Below are 20,143 nucleotides of genomic sequence, written 5' to 3' on the forward strand. Positions count from 1 at the left end.
TTGTATAAAAAATTTATATTGTCTAAAATCGTAGCAAATTTAATAATAAAACAAGAATTATACAATATTCAAACAATAAAAATAAAATAATAGCAATATAATAACAAAATGACATCAAAATGGCAGCAAACAATAGCAAAACAGCAGTAAACAGTAGTGATAAAAATTAAGCAAATTCAAATCGGGCCTAAACAAAAAATTCTTGCTCAAAACTTAGCCTCTTTAGAAAAAGAGTATTATTTTTTGTTCAAATCAATTTTTTAAATATATATATTTTTATTCAAATCTTTTCACTTTTCAAATCTAAACGAATAACTCAACCCAAATGTATGGTAATTTATAGATCAGGAACCTTAGCCCTTTTTTCCCTTCTTTCTCGATAATTTCATGTATGAATATGTTGTAATGCAGGGAATATAAATTTTAATCAAATATAAAGAAAATGGTATAAATTTCATTTACCAATAATTAGATACTTATTATTTTTCTAATAAAGAAAACATTAGTATAGTCATAGATTATCACAATACTAATAATAACTTTAATTTATTACACCAATTTTTTTTAATATTTTACAAGTAATGATGAGTAGATTTTTTCTAATTAAAATATAGGTAAAAGGACTTCTCCTATCCTTTTTAATTTTGATATTGATTAAATTGGTCATTTTAAAAAAAAAATTAGAGAAATTTAATCTTTGTCAATTTCGAAAGTGAACATCTAAGGACAATTAATCACAACATTAATGTCTTTTTGTCAATTGTGCATAATTTTGATTGGTATAGTAACAAATTTAGCCCTTAAATTTACATTTTCTGATAATTTTGTCTTGATGTAACTAGTTTCTAACATTTGTGTAAATGTGTAAATGTTGAGGTTAAATTTGTTCTTATATCAATCAAAATTATGTACAATTGACAAAAGACATTGACGTTGTGATTAATTATCTTTAATTGCTCACTTTCAAAGCTGACAATGATTAATTATTCTGAAGTTTTAAGGGTTCAATTTTCTCAATTTTAAAATTGAAAAAGATTGAAAAGATATAAGAATATATTTTTAAGGGTAACTATCAAAATAGTCACTTTTGTTTCCCTTAGGTTACATTTTAGTCATTTATGTTTGAAATGTTATGTTTTAATCACTTCTGTTAACGTGTTGTAACATTTTAGTCACTAAGTCGTTAATTGCTATTAACGGTGTAACGGTAAGCTGGCATGGCACGTTAAATCATCATTTCAAACAAAAAATTTAGGTTAAATCATACAATTGGTCCCCACATTTTTTTGTTTTAGAATAATTTTTTTTTTACGTTCTTTTAACTTTTCCTCTCTTTTTTTTTTCAATTCTCTTCTACTTCTCCATCTATTTTCCTTCTTTCTCCATCTCTTTTAACATAAAAGAGAAAAATTAAATTGCTCAAAACGAAAAACATATAAAGACCAATTGTATAATTTAACCTAAAATTTTTGTTTGATATGATTATTTAACGTGCCATGTCAGCTTACTGTTACACTATTAACGACAATTAACATTCAATGATTAAAATGTTATAATATGATAACGTAACATTTCAAACATAAGTGATTAAAATGTAATCCGAAAAAATAAAAGTGACTATTTCAATAGTTTATTTAATTTTAATATCATTTTTTTATTGATATATTCCAAATTTGCATCAATCACCTTTTTAATTGAGAGCGTAGAAATTATGGGGAAAAAAAGGAAAAAGAAAACAACAAATATTACAGAGAGAGGGGGCGCATTATTTCCGTCACGAAAATCGAAACCCAAACCGCAAAAATCTTCTATTCTTTTGATTAAAATAAGTTTAAATACCAAGCAATCTAAAATCGCCTTTACCATCTTCAACCCTTTCAGAGTTTCAGGTGACTTTTTTATCCTTCTCTCTCTCTCTCTCTCTTGTCTTCTTCTTGAAATCCTCATCTTAATCCAAATCTGTATTGTATTTTCCATGGCCTGCATTTCTTTTTTCATGATTTAGGGTTGCATTTGATTTCTCAATCATCGTAAACATATTCTCTCTTCGCGTTTCGATTTCCATCGTTTCATTTGTTTTTTTTTTTTGTGTGTGTGAATTCATCTGGCAATTTGAAAAACCCTTTCAACTTTCTTTTTTAAAATCATTGAATAATGAACGATTAATACGGTTATTCGTGTTCTTGGTGGTAACTGAGTTGTGGCCGAGTTGACTCGGTTGCCGTTTTTTCACTTTCACAGGTCTTTCCTTTTTCTTATTTTTTGTTAGTTGTAATTTTGACCGCGTCACTTTACATCCAATGATTCATGATTCTTTCCTTTAGGTCACTGCGTATATTTAAATTGATTTTCCTATATTACCCCTAACCTAACTTTTCTATATGGAAATCCCTTTCCCTATCTTTTTAGGGGTCCAAAAACAAGGGAACCAACAGGGCAAAAGGGTCATTCAATACATGATCAATCCCTGTCGTGCAGTTTTGAACAAAAGGCACGTGGCGTTCAATTAGTGGATATATTTTTGAGCAGGCTGATTCTGCAAAACACCTTAAGCACGCGCTGTTTTTTTTTAAATTATATAACAATTAATTATTATAACGACTTTCATGTTTTGTGGCTCTCTATTTCTTTTTGGTTGAATGAAAAAAATTTCCTTTTCTTGCAGTAGGAGACTACAAAGGAGGGTTCTTTGGTCGGTGTTTGATATTGTTCGGGCTGTCAATGTCCATTCTTTGACAGCCCGATTCTTTCTCAAACCCCTTTTTAATTTACACAAGGTAAGAATAGGAAAAGAATATACAGCAATAGCCATCGAATATGCCATTGCTTTGACAAGTGCCAACCTTGGCTTTTGCTTATTTTCTTCTTCACAACATTTTCTTGCTTTTTTTTTTCACGTTTCTTATTTATCTATTTGATTCAATTTCTTGGGGTCATAAATGGGTTCTCTTTATTTTCGCAGGTGATCCTTGTTTTTGTTTTTCTTTTGTGTTTAGGCTTTCTGGGTATTGATCAGGTTGAGTTTTTTTATGAGTTTTGGATTGGGTTTTTAATGTTTGTTTGAGGGCTGGTTCATATTGGTATGGTAGTTCGTCTTTTGGGTTTTCAATATGGGTTCCTTGTCAGGAATCATTCAACGTCCTCTAGCAGCCGCTGCTGCGGTGGCCGTGGCTTCGGTCTCTGCCGATTTTAGTGTTAAGCTTCCATCGTGGGATACTTGTTCAACCTCTGAACAAATTCGAACTTCAACATCTAGTTCCTTACCAGAGCCCAAGTCCTCATTTGTGGATCATATATCAGCTTCTAAGCTTGCAAACTTCTCTTTTGTTACTAGAATCCGAGTGCCTATCCCTAGTGTTAAGTTTCCGGTTCCAAATTCAGCCCGGGATTTTGTTCCCAAAAGCTCTTCTTTTGCTTCATCTCCGTTGCTGGTTAATTTATATCAGTCAGCTGAGTTATCTAAAGCATCAAAGCCTTTTGCATTTAAACACAATATCCCTACCTCAGCCCCTGATGTTTTATACAGATGGCATTTGCCAGAGCCATCTGCCATTGATGTTTCTGGGAACTCTGATTGTTCGACAGCTAAGTCTCGCACAGCTGTAGTCTTATTAGGATGGTTGGGGTCTAAGCAGAAACATCTCAAGAAATATGCAGATTGGTATACCTCCAGAGGCTATCATGTCATTACCTTCACCTTTCCAATGATTGATATTATCAATTATCAAGATGGTGGGAAAGCTGAGAAGGACGTCGACATGCTTGTTAATCACTTGGCTGATTGGTTGGAAGAGGAGTATGGGGAAAGCCTGGTTTTTCACACTTTTAGCAATACTGGCTGGTTAACGTGAGTTTTCACTCAGATAACTACATTTTTTTTTTGCATGTATTCATTAGGAACAATTTGATTTCTGTTGTTTGTGCTAATTATCTGAACTGATTTTTGGGCTGGAATTGTTACAGATATGGAGTTATTCTTGAGAAGTTTCAGAAGCAGGATCCTTCCTTAATGGGAAGGATAAGAGGTTGCATTGTGGATTCAGCCCCTGTTGCAGCCCTTGACCCTCAGGTAAACGATGTTTGAAGGTGTTTTACATACATAATTGACTTGACTAACAAACAACTTTCTCAATTCTAGTAATAATCTAGTCTATCAATAAAATGGTAGTTATAAGCTATTTGAGAATGGGAATTTATTTATATCAAAATGCAAAATAGGTTATGGTCATTGACCAGTCTACGCTTTAATGTTGATAAGTTTCTAGTGTCCCTTTTATCATGCTTTGCATTTAGGTGGGTGTTCCCAAGTAAAAGCATATTGTACAATTGTTGGTGATCATCTAGTACTGTGATACATTAGTTCTTCTTGATTCTGTTTTGTACCATTATATCATTGGTAGTTCTCATAGAAACCAAAAACTACTTTATGCCTGATTTGTCCTTACATTGTCAATGTTTTTTACAAGAAATTTGGACATCGGCATTGGCCGGAACATATTGTAGATTATATGTTTATTCATTCTTCTGGAGTTCTTTATTTCTTTTGCTTTTAAGTTTGGAGTTCATGTTTCTGATCAATACATTGGAAATGCTTGTTGGTTTTTGTTTTTCGAATTTTTCAGGTCTGGGCTTCAGGTTTCTCAGCCGCTTTTCTGAAGAAACATAGTGTTGCAACAAAAGGATTTCCAGGATCAGTTGAACCTGGTATGGGGACGTTAGTCGGCAAAAAAGAAGTCTCAGAACCGAAGCCTGCACTAACTGAAGCTGCTTTGCTGGTGGTCCTGGAGAAGTTCTTTGGGATGGTTTTGAATTTTCCTGGTGTTAACAGGTAGTAATAATAATCTCCTCAAAAATTGGTAATGAAGGAATGAATATTTCACTATTTCTAATTCCATATCTGATGTTTGGTTCATTCAAAAAGCGTTTTATTAGGCCAGAATTATCAATATTTTCATTCCGGGTAGAAGTATGCCTGATACAAATACTAACGATCCTAGCCGGAATAACCTTTCCGCATTATATCTAACATGACTCCATCTCATTTCATCTTGCAGGAGGCTTTCCAATGTATTAGGCTTGCTGTCATCTGGACAACCTAACTGTCCGCAGTTATATATCTATAGCTCTGCAGATCGAGTCATCCCTGCCAAACGGGTGGAATCGTTTATCGAGGAGCAGAAGAGATCCGGGCGTGAGGTTCGGGCATGCAACTTCGTGTCCACACCTCATGTTGATCATTTTAGAAATGACCCAAAACTGTATACAAGTCAGCTCAGCCGGTTTTTGGAGGACTGTGTGCATACTTGTTGCAAAGATTCTTAAGTATCACCATCGAAGTACTGACTAATAACCCATATTCATAGACAAGGTGGCATTAGGGGAGGAATAATAAACCCATCAATTTTTATATGAAAATTCATTCATTCATAAAGTACTCTCCTGGTCAAATACTACACATACTCTTCTTTTGCCTTAGGGAATTGTTTTTGTAAAGACAAGCTACTTTTATCATATTTGAATTTCCGTAACATCTTTTTATTTTTGGTATTAAATTTAAGTATCTTGAAAATACTTTAATATGCTAAATCATAATAATTTAACATAGAAATGAATTAATACAAAGATTTCATAAGAGTGAGAACGGATAAGGTAAGCAACTTACCCTCTTTCATACAATATTTTTTCTCCTCAAACTCGACATAGTCTTGTCAGTTCAACATTATCATGTCGCATCAGTTCTAGAAAGCCATGTGGCTCTTGTCCGACTCTTTGGTTCATTTATTATTATTATTTTGTAATGATTGGTTTAATATTTTGAGGTATATGACTCCAGATTCTACTTTAGTTTTCATATCATTTCAGTTAATGATATTGAATCTATACTAGTTTGGGTATTATTTTTATTCTTTATATTATTGGAATAAAAATCATATAATTACTTAATTAATTTATTTTAATTAAACTTATTTTAAATTTTTTATATGGAGCCTTTTTTACTAAAAAAAAGTGAATGTAAGTACGAGTAAATATGGTAATTGCTTTACTCACTCCATCCCGTCCAACTATTTAATATACTATTTTGCTCTTGTATATATATAGCTATTACAATAGTAAAGTTGTAAAAATTTGTTAAAAAATAACTCGTCTTATTTTCTTTTTTAAATAAAAATCATGTTTAAGTATTCACTTGCTTTTAAAAAGATTGAAATATTGAAAATAACTAAAAATTTAAAGTGGAGCGGGATGAGATAAAGAAAAAGCAACATTCATGTAGTGATAAGGTGATTTTCAAAATTATATATACGGGCCGTGGGACAAAGCATCTCAACTATAGAGTGATGATAGATTAACATCTTCTCCAATCCCACTCAATTATCATCCTATAAACAAATTTGTCCATGTAATAAAATATATATATATTTAAATATATGAGACATTTAAAACTTCATTAAAAAAGTTTTTGAGATATACAAATACAATACATCGAAAAAAAGAGCATATTCGAATAACTTTCCTGATATAATAATGCATCGACCAAGTTTTTTTTATACAACATTTTTTCCCATAAAATTCCTAAGCATCCACTAAGTCTAATGCTTATGGTTGCACTGAAAAAAAAAATAGGTGCCAAAATGGTGTCCTACCCATAAATCTGCCACATTTTACATTTTCATTTTTCATAGTTTCTTATAAAAAAATACATGTAAATTCTCTCCCTATGGCTTATTTTAGATTAAATAAAAGACATAACTTGTGCTTGCAATTAAGCAACTCTTATTCAGGCTAAAATGGAAAACAGTGTGACCTAATATCAGCACAAGCAAAAGTAGCCTTCTTTGTACATTTTGTAGCTAAACATCATCGTATTACCTATGAGCAGATGTATGCGGCATAGGGTATGTCACGGGTGCACCTGGAACCACTGCTCCTGGTAATGTAGCTCTGACTCCGTAAGCCATATGTGCCGGAGCAGGAAGGTTCACTGGCGTGCCAACTGCTGAGATGAGGGGACCTCCTATTGGTTGCCCCATAGTTGGAACTCCATGCACACTGATACAGGGTGGTGCAACAGAATGTCCGGGCGGCTGTTTGGTTGATTTTGCTGCAGAACCCCCGGATGCGGTGTCGTTTGATTGACCGGTGATCGGACCTTGGGGTGCTGAAACATCCCCATTGCCAACACTGGTAATGTCATGGATGCTAGATCGCCTTCTATCTTTGTTCATTGAGTTCAATCTAATGAAATATTTTTGAGCGTGACTTGCTACTTGTGTTGGCGTTCTTGTGACCACAAAGTTCCGGGATATGCTTCGCCAGTCACCTTTCCCATATTTATCCAGACCAAGAAGAAATAACCTGTTTTTCAAGATTAAAATAAATAAATAAATACAGTGACTAAACACACCGTCAAAATCATAATATTACAAGCTTATTGGTCAAACTAATATCAAAAGACGTCTCACATTCAAGGATAAGTATAAACAGTATTGAAATGAAGATAGAGTAAATCCCACAGCTGTTTACGTTGGGGGAAACCTCAATTAGTTTTAAGCTGGATATGGATAGATGTTTGACACAGGTATGTTCAATTTTTTTTCGTATTTGGAGGGTCATACACGATACTCATGTCTGAATATGTGTCTGACACAAATTCTGATGACAAGTTCAATGTTCCAAAGCCACACGTGCAACCCATAGTTATCTCAAGCTGTTCAAAATTACAGCAGTATTTAGAAACCTAATCACTTAACACAAAATTGACTTAATCTAAGCATTAACTCAGCCAAAGTGCAACTCAGGATTATTCGAGCCTAGACAGCCCCAGAAAACTAGCATATCTATGAAAGCCTAATGTGTATTTAAATATTACCAATGTCTATATGATAAGAATTTGTCTCTTCAGAGATACCTTAATAGAGCCACTACAGGGAACATTTAACTCCAATCACCCTACATACATTTTCACAACCTTCAAAAAGGCTAACTGTTACTGATAATAGATCAAAAAGGAGGAGGTACTTTAATTGTAGCATATTAAAGCATGGAACCTACCTTTTCCTTCCTATCCGAATCTTCCAAATAATCTCTCAGCATATATCAGTTAAAACTTCAAGGGGATCCCCTAAATGGCTCTCCCGATCTCAAACTTTCCAAGGCCTCGTAGAAACAACTCCTAAAGAAGATTGTGCAAGTTAAGGGAGGGCCTCCGGGAAGTCGTTTTAACAGTGTTACAAAACCAGAGCCCATGAGAGTTGCACTACCATGAGTGCCCATGTTAATTCGAAATCTACAACGTTATGACAAGCTACTGACAACATCACCATACCATAACAAGTAGTCCATAAGTTAAGATTTATGATCAGTTTGTCTTTGTTTGTTCCCTTTCTTTTAAAGCAAGATCTCTCTTCCATGTTCCCTTCGGTTATTTCACATCGTTTCCAGATATATTATTCATTTATTGGCCTTTCACAGATACCAATGACTTCAAATGCATGTAGAGCTTCCTTAACAACAGTCATCAAATAGAATTTTTACTGGTAAAAAGTAAATTTTGGGAACTTTCTAAAAGGAATCAAGAATTCTAAATATGAAAAGGACAGGAGAATCCAAGACAACCAATACATGACAAGCACACCTAGTATAAAAACTAAGTACTAAAGTTCTACAAGGAAAAGTAACTTAATCAAGATTCTTCTAAAGGCACATAATCAATCTAAAATGAAAACAGAAAAATAAAGAATTTTAAACCATTAAAAGTTATTCACCTGTGCTCATCCTCTGTCCAAGCAATCCCCTTCCGACGTTCTTGATCTGACCTTGAATTCTTACTCCCATGATTTGACTCACTGTTACAATTCCCTGAATGGCTGCTCCCCTTCTTACCAGCTCCTTCATCACCTGCTGAACTCTCGGAAGAATTATATGGCGGCAGAGGCACACAACCAGATTCAATCCGGTTAACATCATCCTCTAGAAGCTCATAGTGTTCTTTAATCTCTTCCAAAGTTTTTCCAGGTACATTAGCTGCAATTTTCTCCCATCGATCTGAAAAGTCCTCAGGATAAGATGCAAGAGCATTCTCAAATGCCTTATCTTGCTCCCTACTCCACTTGGAGCTGCTATCGGCTTCCTCCACGGTCATCAAAGCTTGTCAAATCAGCTATCCAGAATATCACCTGCAGGAAGAAAGAACCGAATTCACCAAAAGTCGAAATTACTATAGCCTGTAATCCATCTCCAAAAGGTCTTGGAATACTTAAGTTAAAGGGAAGCAGGGATGTCAAGTAAATGAGATATGCAAGAACAGAGAAAAAAAAATACCCAGAAAAAGCCAAGGAAGCTTAACCCGAGCTCGAAGTCCAAGAAAATTCAGAAAGCCCCAGAAAGTATGTGAAGAATTCAATAATGTTTTGCTCAACGATTCAAAAATTGGACTTTTGTGGATTGCTGACCTATTGATGAATGAAAAGGCAACAAAGTGTTCAAACAAAGAAAAATATCTCAAAACCATAAAATCTAAGATAACATATGGCAATTCAAGACATTATTTAAAAAAAAAGGAAATTAATATGTGAATTCAACAATAACATGATTAGGGTTTTCGATTGCGAAATATATGAAAGGGACAATGCAAAAACCAAATTAAAAAAAAATCCAGAAAGTCTATGCATATAGACTGAGAATTTAAATTGCCATTTCTAAATTCAACAAAAATCTCTGCAAACTAAAAACTTGTTTGATAACAACAGCTTTAACAACACAAAACCACATAACAAAACTATCCTCTTTCACTTCAGTTCACTCATTCACTATTTTCCAATACTAATTAATCAATCGAAAGAATTACCATGAATCTAGTTCAAATCAGAACCAAAAATGAAAATCAAATAGAAAACTGAAAACCCAGAATTTCATCTAGTAAAATAAAATAACCCTACCACTGCCATAAAGGTTTCTTCAGAAATATCTGGTAATTTAATTCTTATTCAAGATACCTACACAGTAACTTCAAGAATTTAACTCAAAAAATAAAAAAACTTACCTCAGCTTTGTTGTCTCCTTATTTAAACCTAAAAAGTGTTCACAACAACAGTAGAAAACGCCATAAAAATGAAAGACCACCTACAACTCATAGAAATGGCACTATCAAGATACTGACACTTTAACCCAATATAAAATAAACACTTTTTCTTTCATTCTAATTATGTAGCAGCAGTAAAAATTTTAGCTAGAAGAAAACAAAAAATGGTTTAAAAGGGAAAAAAAAAAAGAGCTTTAAAAAAGGCATAATTATTGAGAAATTTACAAAGGGTAGACAAAGAAATTATACATGATGGTGATGGGTTCTTATGAAATATCCAGAAAGATGCAGAAATGGTAATTGGTCCATCACCTCCATGAGATTACTGGCATAGAAATTGCCTCACAATGGAATCTGCAATTCCCATTAATATCTGACAAAGAAAATTGGGTTTTTTTTTCTTTTTTTTCCTGTCTTTTTTCTTCCTTTTTCTGAGACACCAAACAACCAAAAACAAATTTAGGTGTCAGCAATAACCATAAACAGTTGCAGAGCATCTATAATGATTTGACTATAAAATCATTACTTTTTCCATTGTGGTGTTCTTGCATAGTGACAAACTTTAAAAGAAAAAATCAAAGCAAAATTTGAATCTTTGCCAAAGTGTAAAAAAAGAGAATAATTAGTCAAAATGCAATGAATGAGCAGTTGAGTAATTTGGACCTGTTTTGTTAATTACTTTTTAAATAGTTTTTATTATAGTAATTTTTTTAAAAAAATTACTGTAATAAAATTACTTTGACATGTTGAATTTAATATTTTTATGATTTTGAATATGTAATTCTCACATTTCAGGAAAAAAAATATTATTTGTTCATTTATTATGAAAAATAGTTTTATTTATGACTTCAACCTAAATTATTTCTATTTTTGGTATTTAAACTATTATTTTCATCTCAATTCGTCTAAAAAATTATCCGTGTCTAATAAAGAATGTGACACATGTTATGTTTTTATTGAAAACTTTTATTTTTAGGGATAAACTAGAATGAAAATAATAATTTAAGTTCTAAAATGAAAAAAAAATTAAATACCAAAGTTAAATTATTCAAAGGTTTTTTTTATTTAGAAAATTGATTATTTTTTGTTAATGAAATCTTGACATTGTTCACGGATGTTGAGGTCTTGAATCTTCAAGTACTCGAGTTCAAGTTCTATCGTACGCAATTGTCATGGGTAGGTATTATCTAATTATATTTCAAATCTTTGAACATGTATTTGTAATTATATTATACTTGTGGTTGTATTGTACTTGTACTTCTAAAATGGTAATTTTTTTTGTTAGTTTAACGGTTGTTTTTTAAGTTTCAAGTATAATTACAAGTACAATCATATTGCAGGTACAAATTTCTAAATAGTTATTATCAGAATTAACCATTACAAAACACGATTGAATCGATGATTTGTCATAATATTTAGACCTAGACCAAAATAAATTTTATCAAAATCTACACATGATATTTTAATATATCGAGAATCCTAATATTTTAAAATACTTAAAGTCCCTATACTATTAAGCTAAGACATTTTTGCCTTCATTTTAATAATTTTCTGAACTCCTCTCAATGAAAAAATTGATATTTTTGGAATTGTGCATTAAATCTATTTATTCAAATAAATCAATACAAAATCTAATTTTTCCCTTTAATTTCTAAAAACTTTTAAATTGAAGGAGAAATGCACTTAAGCACGTTCAAATTTACGTTTTTATTGTTACAATAATTTTAATGTCAATAAAAGAAAAGTAAGGATGGGAACAGAAATGATTATATTTTATTTTATTTAGATCATTCAAATTAATAAAAATAGGAAAATAAAATTTAATCATCTTTAATTAACTAAATGGTGAAAAGAGAAATTTTTAATGTAAAATAGCGATGTTCATGAGTCGGGCCATGGTTTGGTTTCAAAAGAAACCAAACTCAAAACATCCAATCAATTCTTTTGAGTTTAATATTTTTAGTTTAATATATTTAAAAATATTTTTTTATTCAAATCAAAATCGGATTGACTCAATCTAAAGCATGGAAAATCTTTTTTCAAACTCAGCCCCATAGATAGATCTACCATATAGTGCATTTTGATCCCTTTATTTTTACAGTGAACATAAAAAATTCTCATTTGTTAAATTTAAAAAACCACACACAAAAATGATAATTTCTATAGCAATTGAAAAAAAAATTGATTTTATGATACGGATTTAATTAAATGAAAACTTAATATAATTTTGAATCTAAATTTGATAATTAAATTCATTTTAGTACGTGAACTTAGCAATTATTTTTTTTTAAATTTATTATGGATTTAGTGAAAATGTCACATCACTTACAATTGTTAAAATATATTTTATTTTAATATCACATCTTTTAATTTAAGTCCATTCCCACAATGTTTTGAAATTTGAATTGGTGGTCGAATCGACCAAACCACCAATTCCTTGTCAAATCATCGTTTAACAATAATTAAAGAAGTAATAAAAATTTTATAAAATTAGTTCAATTGTCGGTTCAATTGATTTTTTTTGTCTCGGTTCAACTGGTTCCAAGTAGTTTCAAGCGATTCCCTCAAAGATCAATTCACCTCTTTTTCTAGACCAATATACTAACCAGTTCTCAGTCTAACTGATTTAATCGAATAATCCGATTCTAACAACATAAAATTCCCATAAAATTAACTAAAATTTTCAACTATTACATTCCCATAAGATTTTGCTTTAAAATTGATTGAATTAGTAAAAAGTTGATTAAAAAATGAATTTAAATATTTAATTTTGATAATATAATTTAATACAATGGATGTCTGTACTTATATAATTTACTTATTCTTATTTCAATCACGTGTCTGATTAAAATTTTAATCATAAGTAAACTCAAGTCATAATTAAAACCAACGGATGGGTTGGAGGAGCAATTGGGTTATTATAACATTGACCTTTTGTTTGGATGCTTAATTATAATTCTAACATCGTAAATTGATTTTCCATTTACATTTTGGATAAAATCTTGAGTTGTCATGAATAAGAAATAACAAACCAGTCATGTATCGCCACGTGACGTGTGGCCCATGGTTTTAATAATTGCATTTTATTGTGTTTCCACTTCCCCCACTATCTTCTCACTCACTTTTGGGGTATTTCTTCGCTTTTTGCAACCACAAAGTTTGATTCTTTTGCGATTAGCATCAATGCAAGAGAACATAAATTTAAACATTACGAAGAGCATTATCCTTCCACTTACAGGTTGAAAAAAATTATAAGTAATTCTAAGTATTGTATTAAAAAAACAAATACGATAAAAAATTGTAATGAAATTAATGTTAAAAAATTATAATTATTATTTTTAGCAGATTCAAGCGGATATCAACTCTGAAATTCTCAATAATCGAATCCAAATCCAAATCCAATTTAAAATAATAAATAAATTCGAATTTAAAGCAATTATGTAAATTGGAATATTTATACAAATGGTAAATATCCAACAAACCCCTTACCATCAATCCACTTTGTATAAAGTAAAAAAACATGACAAATTGCATTATTAATTTAGCAAATGTTCCAGCTCTAAAGGGTTAAACCTGCCAATACCAAACAATAGTTAAAATTGCCACAGCAGTTTCCTGCTGAACCGCTAACAAACAACAGTTCCAAACTACAGATTGAGTTCTTTAATATTCAACCATACTCTAAAATAAAGGAACCTTCTTCGTTTGGGTTTTTTGTGTCGAAATCAAATCACCCGACAGTCAATCCGAACCCAAATTTGTAGTCTTTCTTACTATGATCTATCTGCAAAAATGTAATTCCGGCATAAGATGCTAAGAAACACGATTCCGAGGGATTGAATCAACTAAGAGAAATCAAAGAGCTAAACAAAGGACTAATGGCATCATATCATATTCACAAGCAATAGACAAAAGGGAAAACAAACTAGCCTCCAAGTGGATAATTGCTGATCTCTTTCTTAAGAAAGTTGCTTACCTCCGCGGAGAGGATGAAATTTAGGCCCATATTTAACCGCTCTTCAAGGTAAGCAGTAGTGCATCCATTAGAATCAATCTTCCCCCTCAAGCGGCACTGAAAATGTGACAAATTGATTAACCGGAATGAATTACACAATCATCATTGGTCATCTCTCTCACCACCCCCCCCCCGCCAAAAAAAAAGGTAAACTACACTAAAGGTCACTGAACTATTAGTAAGTTTATGTTTTGGTCACAAGTTAAAAAGGTTTTTATCTACGTCACTGAACTAATTGAATTTTTTTTATTTAAACCACTGGGCTATTAAGTTTTTTTAAAGAAAAGAGTTCAGCTAATGAGTTCTAAGCAACAATTCGAAGATCAATACACATTAATGAGCAGAATAACATACTTTAGATTCAAGTGAATCTGACAATTAATATCAGAGATCGAAGAAGAAAGCTGTTTGGATTTTAATTCGCAGATTTGTGACGCTAAAAGTCATTTCATGAGAAAAACTGAATCACAAAAGAAAAAAAATGAGAGCTTTTGATTGATGTAGGCGATTTTTATAGCTCAATAACTTTAATGAAAACTTTCGAATAGATCAATGATCAGTTTGTAACTTCTCGAAATTGAGTGGATAAAACGTAAACTTACTAATAATTTAGTGACATTGGGTGTAGTTCACCCAAAAAAACCCTTCTTTTTGGATGATATCCAGAAGATAATATAGCAACAGATGAAACAATACATACATATGCTGACATGTATAGACATGCAGGAAAATCGATGCACACTAATATTGGAAATTTAGCAACCAAAAATACCTGTCTAAGGATGTAATCATAGCCCACACTTGCCGTCACGTCTTTTGTCATGTAGTTATACATGAAATCTGACGCTAAAGAAACCTTGATAGAAATAGAACTGAATAAGAATAACTAGGAAACAAACTGCAATATTGTAAGGAGGAAAAACGATTTCTTACCTTCTCAGAAACTTTCTGAACATAGCTCAAAGCAACCATTCCGGTACTTGCAACTTGCCCTGCAGCTACCTGGATCCAGAGAGTGCTTTGGTTAGTCATTGCAATTGAATATTTCTAGCAATAATATTTCATTTCCATGTAAATAACAAGTTCTTCTTGGCAGGAGTAAGGCAAAACATATGGTGGGGGAGAAGCAAGTTAACTATTTTCTTGATTAAAACTCGGCTCTGGAAGAAGATTGCCATCAAATATCTAAGGACCAGAGGGACAGTAAATCTGAAAATCTAGGAACTTCAGGAAGAGGAGGTAAAACCCTTAAACTTAGATACTTTTCAGGCATCCATAACACATATACCAAACATTAATCATTGTATTAACCAGTTTTGAATGCTCATTCAACTTTACCTTCAGAAAGCATTAAACCATGTCCTTGATTCCAATGACTTGGTCCACCACTTCCTTATTTGGAAATGTCATAAGTCATTGAAAAGAAAGGAGATCCTGGTTCTCACAACTTGGCAACCCTAATCAACACTTTGGTTAGGGATCTAAATAACATCCCTACTGCTGTAACAGATCTAGAAACATATTCAGAAGTAAAAAAAACTCCCACTAACTATTGCACAAAAAACATTGACAAGTTGGTGATAAAGGAAGAAACCAGGCTAAATTACCATCTTATCTGTTTCATATCGGGCAGCATAACCAAGGCCTGACTTCCGGTGCTGACCAGCCCAAAATACTTCACCAGCTAAGGATAAATGCGGTGTCACACTCTGCATAAATATGGCTTAGATTTAGTTCATTAATAACGACGGAATCACAATTGCAGAATTAGTGGATTCAGCTGAAGATTGACAATGCATGCAACTGCAAACAAAATGCCAAATGCAGAATACCTTCAGCAGAGAAAATCTGGGTTGCTTCTACCATAATTAGTATATTATCTTATAGTATGTTGTATTTAAAAAAGGAAGATAAACCATAGCAGTGCATAGATCCATGTTAAACTGAATCTAAGCATAAAAGTCAATTTTCTAGGTACTGAAAATCCAGTAACTTGTCCATTCTGCTAAGTTCTTCATCTGTCTGCTCAATTCAACAAATATAATATGGCTTCATACAATTTACCTGGATATAACTAGCTCCAAATAAAGCACCATTTCCCATTTGAAACTGAGACCTGTAGTCTTTACCCTGTATAAGGAAAACAAAGATGTCACAAGACAAAAACAAAGCTTGTATCCATGGCAGCAAACACCCTAAGTTTTGTTTGCCAGCACAAAAATAGCTCCCCATGGTCCAGATGATGAATAAACTCAAAATTAAAAAATAAAAAATAAAATAAAAAGAATATCAGGCATCACACTCACAATGATGGGGAGCAAAAATGCATACACAGAACAAAGCCAACTAACCAAGATAATATATTTTACAAGTGACTAACCTTGTAATCAAAGTTGACCATGCCATGTGACATATGGGGCTCATTTGTGAGCTGCAAAGGAAACAGGAAAGTTATCAATTAGCACTAGCTTACACATGAAGATAACATATATTCTGCATGCAACAAAAAAGACAGAAGATCAAAGAATGAAAAATTAAATTGCCTGAGCATTAGCCTTCACAGAAAGATTGTCTGTCAAATCCCATTTCACTCTCGCATTGACTCTACCATCAGTCAGCACCCTCCCAATAAGCATCAACTGGGAAAACCATGATTGACCCCACTTTTAAACCAACTTGTTAAGCTAAAATAATTCAGGAGGATAACAGAGTCAACTGGAAGAGTAGCGATAATGAGAGAAGCAACCTACATTTGGATCAATGAAGTTGGCACCAAATTCATAGTGAGCAGTAGGAATTTTAATGGTTTCAGCAGATTGAGATGGAATTTCTGTTGGGCCCATAAACACACTGAGAGATGATTGTGGTTGAATAATTACCGTTATTTATTAAAATAGAAAAGAAAAGATACAATAAAAGCAAAAACTCAAGGACTCAAAGGAGTTGAAGGTACCTGTGACTCAGTGAGAATTTCTGATTTAGCCCTTTGGTGAAATCAAAGCGCAATCCTTCAAAAGTTTCTGGCTTCAGAGACACTGCCAGACATAGTCAAGCTAGAAACATTAAGTTTTGAAGAAAAAACCAACAGACTTCAACCACAACTTTAGGTCATTCTTCTTTCTCCATAATAACCTTGCTAAAAATGCATTGCAATACCTTAGAATTCGAAGCATGTAGAGATAGATATATGATTAGAAACATAATCAGGATATAGAAGAAACAAATTAAGTGCATATACCTCAACATTACACATGATCACAAGGTACATCGAATGCATAAGGTGCAAAAGAAAATAATGGCCCCAAGAGAAAGAAATTAAGTATACATTTCAAAGCACTCAAGGAGGAAAAAAACCTTTAATTGTCTGTCAAGTACTTAACATCTTGCAAACAAATCATAGTAGTTTGTCAGTCTCAAAAGCTTTTATAAATTCTGCCAATCACAAAAGCTTTCATAAATTTTGCAATTTGGATTTGATCAAAAAGAGAAAACTAAGTTTCTAGTTTAGCAACTCATGCAAAATTTATCAAAAAAAAAACAATCATTTTCACTAATCAGGGTTAAACTAGGGTTTAAAGAAAAGGGCTTAACAAGCACACCAAAAGCAACACCTACAGTCCTTCCATTTCCACTAACTTCACCATTTCTGTTCAAAATGATAAACCATGAAAAGTTACATAAACCAACAGAGATCAAGAAACAACCAAATAAGTCATAATCTCAACACATGATCACAAATCAAGAAATAAGAGAAAATAGAGAAAAACCCCCATTGATGAGAAAGTAGGAAAGGAAATAGACTAACTGAGAGCTTCGCGTTGGAGCTCTTCAAAAGGAATAGGACATGGGAGATTCATGTAATCGGTTTTCTCCTCAGCTTTGGTATGTGCCGTCTTGGATGCCTCGGCTGGAATTGCGGTAGTACCTGGAGGTACAAGCCCCGCCATTTGTCTCTCCTTTTAAAGTAAGGGAAATTGCCGCCAAATCAAACAGCCGCCGGCGGTGAGTGTAGTAAGATATAGGTGGGCGGCACAACCGCAGGAGTTGCAGGTTTGCGGCTGTCGGGGAAGGCTTGATATGGGTTTTGCCAGGGTTTTATCTGCACTGGATTTTATTTAACAATAGGGTTTTTGAAAGGTGTAAAGTACACCCAATCTCATTAAACTATTAATAAATGTACAAGTTACTCAAATTCAAAAGGTTATAATAGGGTTATTTTTCGGCTTAATGAAAAAATTGGTCACTAACATTTACATGTTTTGTCAAAATGGCCCTAATTGTATGTTTTTAGCATTTTTTGGCCATCAACTCTTATTCTTTTTTTCAATCTGTTTTTTCTAACAAATTTAATAAAAGCTACATTAAAAAGTTAACAGGGATGATGTGAAATTGCATATGTGGAATATTTTTAATAAAATGTAATTTATTACTTAAATAACCCAATCAGATAATTATATGTAAAAAATAATAAAATAAATAATACATTAAATTAAAAAACTCTTAATTTTTTAAAAAATGTATCTAAAACAACTTCTCAGAAATTGAAACCTTTTGAATGAAATGGAAAATTGAAAACTTTAATTTATTCATTATATATGCTAGAAAAAGCAGGTTGATTCATTACATCTGTTGGAAAAACCAGATTGAAAAAAGGAACAAAGGTTGATGGCCAAAAAAAGGCTCAAAAATACAATTAGGTTCATTTTGACAAAATATATAAAATTTGTCATGAAGCCTTATTTTTTCGATTACTGAGAGAATTAAGTGGCACTTTTTTAATTAGTATAATAATAAATTTAGTCCTCAAATTTATACTTTGTTAATTTAACTTTAATATATAAAATGATAAAAAAAATTGTCTTATTCTAATTAGAAAATTCTAATAATTAAAATAAAAATCTAAGTAAATAAAATTTTCTAAAATAAATCAAGTGAGAAAAAATGAGTTAAGATTATTTTTAAACCCTCAAATTCTTTCTCTGTATTATCAGTATAGAAATATCCAATACTCATTCTTTAAAAAATATAGGAAAAAAATAAAAACATTAACCAAAGTTATTAGTTCTTTGTTTTTTAATTTTTTTCGTTTCTTGACATGACTTTTTTGTTATAAGAGAATAAAAATTCATAATATAATTTGTTTTTTACGTATGGTTTTCAAAAATAATTTAAATGAATTGAAATTTTGAATTAAATTTGAAAAATAAAATATTGTAGTATTTTTTTACTAAAAAATGGTATTATATTTGATTTCACAAGCCTCTACAACATTAGTTTAGGATTTGTTTCAGGGGCATCGAATTTTACTTGAAGATATTATTAATTTGGTTTCGAGAAACATTAAGAAAGCGTGTAATGAGATAACTGTTTTTTTGTTTTGTTTTTAATTTGTTATTGTATTCTATTGAATGAAAATTTTCTTTATTTCTTATACATATTAGTTCTTCAACAAAATAGTGTCAATATTTTATTTTTCTAAAATTTTTAATAAATTTTATATAGAATTGGGGTTAAATTGACAAAAAAAACAAATTTTGAGGATTAAAATGTTATTATACCAACTAAAAAAGTGCCACTTGATAAAAAAACAATGGTTAAACTACATCCAATGTCACTAAACAATTAATAAATTTATGTTTTGGTCACTTAACTTCAAAAAATTATAAAATAGTCATTGAAGTATTCGAAAACTTTCATTTAAGTCACTAAACTATTCAAAAGTTTTTATTTAAGTCACCAAGTTGTTAATTTTTTTTAAAATCCGACTAATGAGCTCCAAGCAATAATTTAACAATCGGTACGGTGGAACAATATCCATCAATGAGTATAACATATTTTAGATCAAAGTCAATTTGATGGTCAGTGTCGAAGGTTGTAGAAGAAAGTTATTTGAATATTGGTTTACAAATTCATGATGTTCAAAATTGTTTCATAAAAACATGAATTATAGAAGAGAAAAGGAATGAGAGCTTTTGATTGGTGTATGCAGTATGAACAAAAAGGTCATACAAGAGTGGTTTTAATAGTCCAGTGATTTAAACGAAAAC

At 31.8% G+C, this 20,143-nt stretch overlaps 3 protein-coding genes across 14 annotated transcripts; 1 reads left to right on the top strand and 2 right to left on the bottom strand.

Moving 5' to 3' along the window:
• The first annotated feature begins 1,702 nt into the window (after positions 1-1,702).
• LOC107898876 (transmembrane protein 53) lies at positions 1,703-5,528 on the top strand. 3 transcript variants are annotated; one of them, XM_041090863.1, is made up of 7 exons: positions 1,718-1,889; positions 2,410-2,491; positions 2,666-2,777; positions 2,963-3,847; positions 3,964-4,069; positions 4,623-4,828; positions 5,055-5,528. In XM_041090863.1, exons 4-7 carry the CDS (start codon positions 3,111-3,113, stop codon positions 5,320-5,322), a joined length of 1,317 nt encoding a protein of 438 aa, XP_040946797.1. In that variant the 5' UTR covers positions 1,718-1,889; positions 2,410-2,491; positions 2,666-2,777; positions 2,963-3,110; the 3' UTR covers positions 5,323-5,528. The 3 variants fall into 3 exon arrangements, with proteins under 3 accessions (XP_016679931.1, XP_040946797.1, XP_040946798.1); XM_016824442.2 differs by lacking the exon at positions 2,410-2,491 and having other exon boundaries at positions 1,703-1,889; XM_041090864.1 differs by having other exon boundaries at positions 1,738-1,889; positions 2,666-3,847.
• A 972-nt stretch (positions 5,529-6,500) lies between these two features.
• On the bottom strand, positions 6,501-10,713 carry LOC107898878 (transcription factor SRM1). 10 transcript variants are annotated; one of them, XM_041090869.1, is made up of 6 exons: positions 10,608-10,713; positions 10,394-10,512; positions 10,043-10,122; positions 9,322-9,452; positions 8,766-9,176; positions 6,501-7,356 (listed from the first exon to the last, which is right to left on the bottom strand). In XM_041090869.1, the coding sequence occupies exons 5-6, from the start codon at positions 9,140-9,142 to the stop codon at positions 6,867-6,869; spliced, it is 867 nt and encodes a 288-aa protein (XP_040946803.1). In that variant the 5' UTR covers positions 9,143-9,176; positions 9,322-9,452; positions 10,043-10,122; positions 10,394-10,512; positions 10,608-10,713; the 3' UTR covers positions 6,501-6,866. The 10 variants fall into 10 exon arrangements, with proteins under 10 accessions (XP_040946803.1, XP_040946801.1, XP_040946802.1 ...); XM_041090867.1 differs by having other exon boundaries at positions 10,331-10,658; XM_041090868.1 differs by having other exon boundaries at positions 10,394-10,608.
• Positions 10,714-13,507: 2,794 nt separating this feature from the next.
• On the bottom strand, positions 13,508-18,374 carry LOC107898877 (mitochondrial import receptor subunit TOM40-1). The gene is made up of 11 exons (XM_041090865.1): positions 17,902-18,374; positions 17,050-17,131; positions 16,847-16,946; positions 16,640-16,735; positions 16,477-16,527; positions 16,161-16,226; positions 15,704-15,805; positions 15,030-15,098; positions 14,869-14,952; positions 14,058-14,153; positions 13,508-13,865 (listed from the first exon to the last, which is right to left on the bottom strand). The coding sequence occupies exons 1-11, from the start codon at positions 18,041-18,043 to the stop codon at positions 13,812-13,814; spliced, it is 942 nt and encodes a 313-aa protein (XP_040946799.1). The 5' UTR covers positions 18,044-18,374; the 3' UTR covers positions 13,508-13,811.
• Between the last annotated feature and the right edge of the window lie 1,769 nt (positions 18,375-20,143).

The sequence above is a fragment of the Gossypium hirsutum genome, chromosome D04 (genome assembly GCF_007990345.1).
Source record: "Gossypium hirsutum isolate 1008001.06 chromosome D04, Gossypium_hirsutum_v2.1, whole genome shotgun sequence".
Lineage (NCBI taxonomy): Eukaryota > Viridiplantae > Streptophyta > Magnoliopsida > Malvales > Malvaceae > Gossypium > Gossypium hirsutum.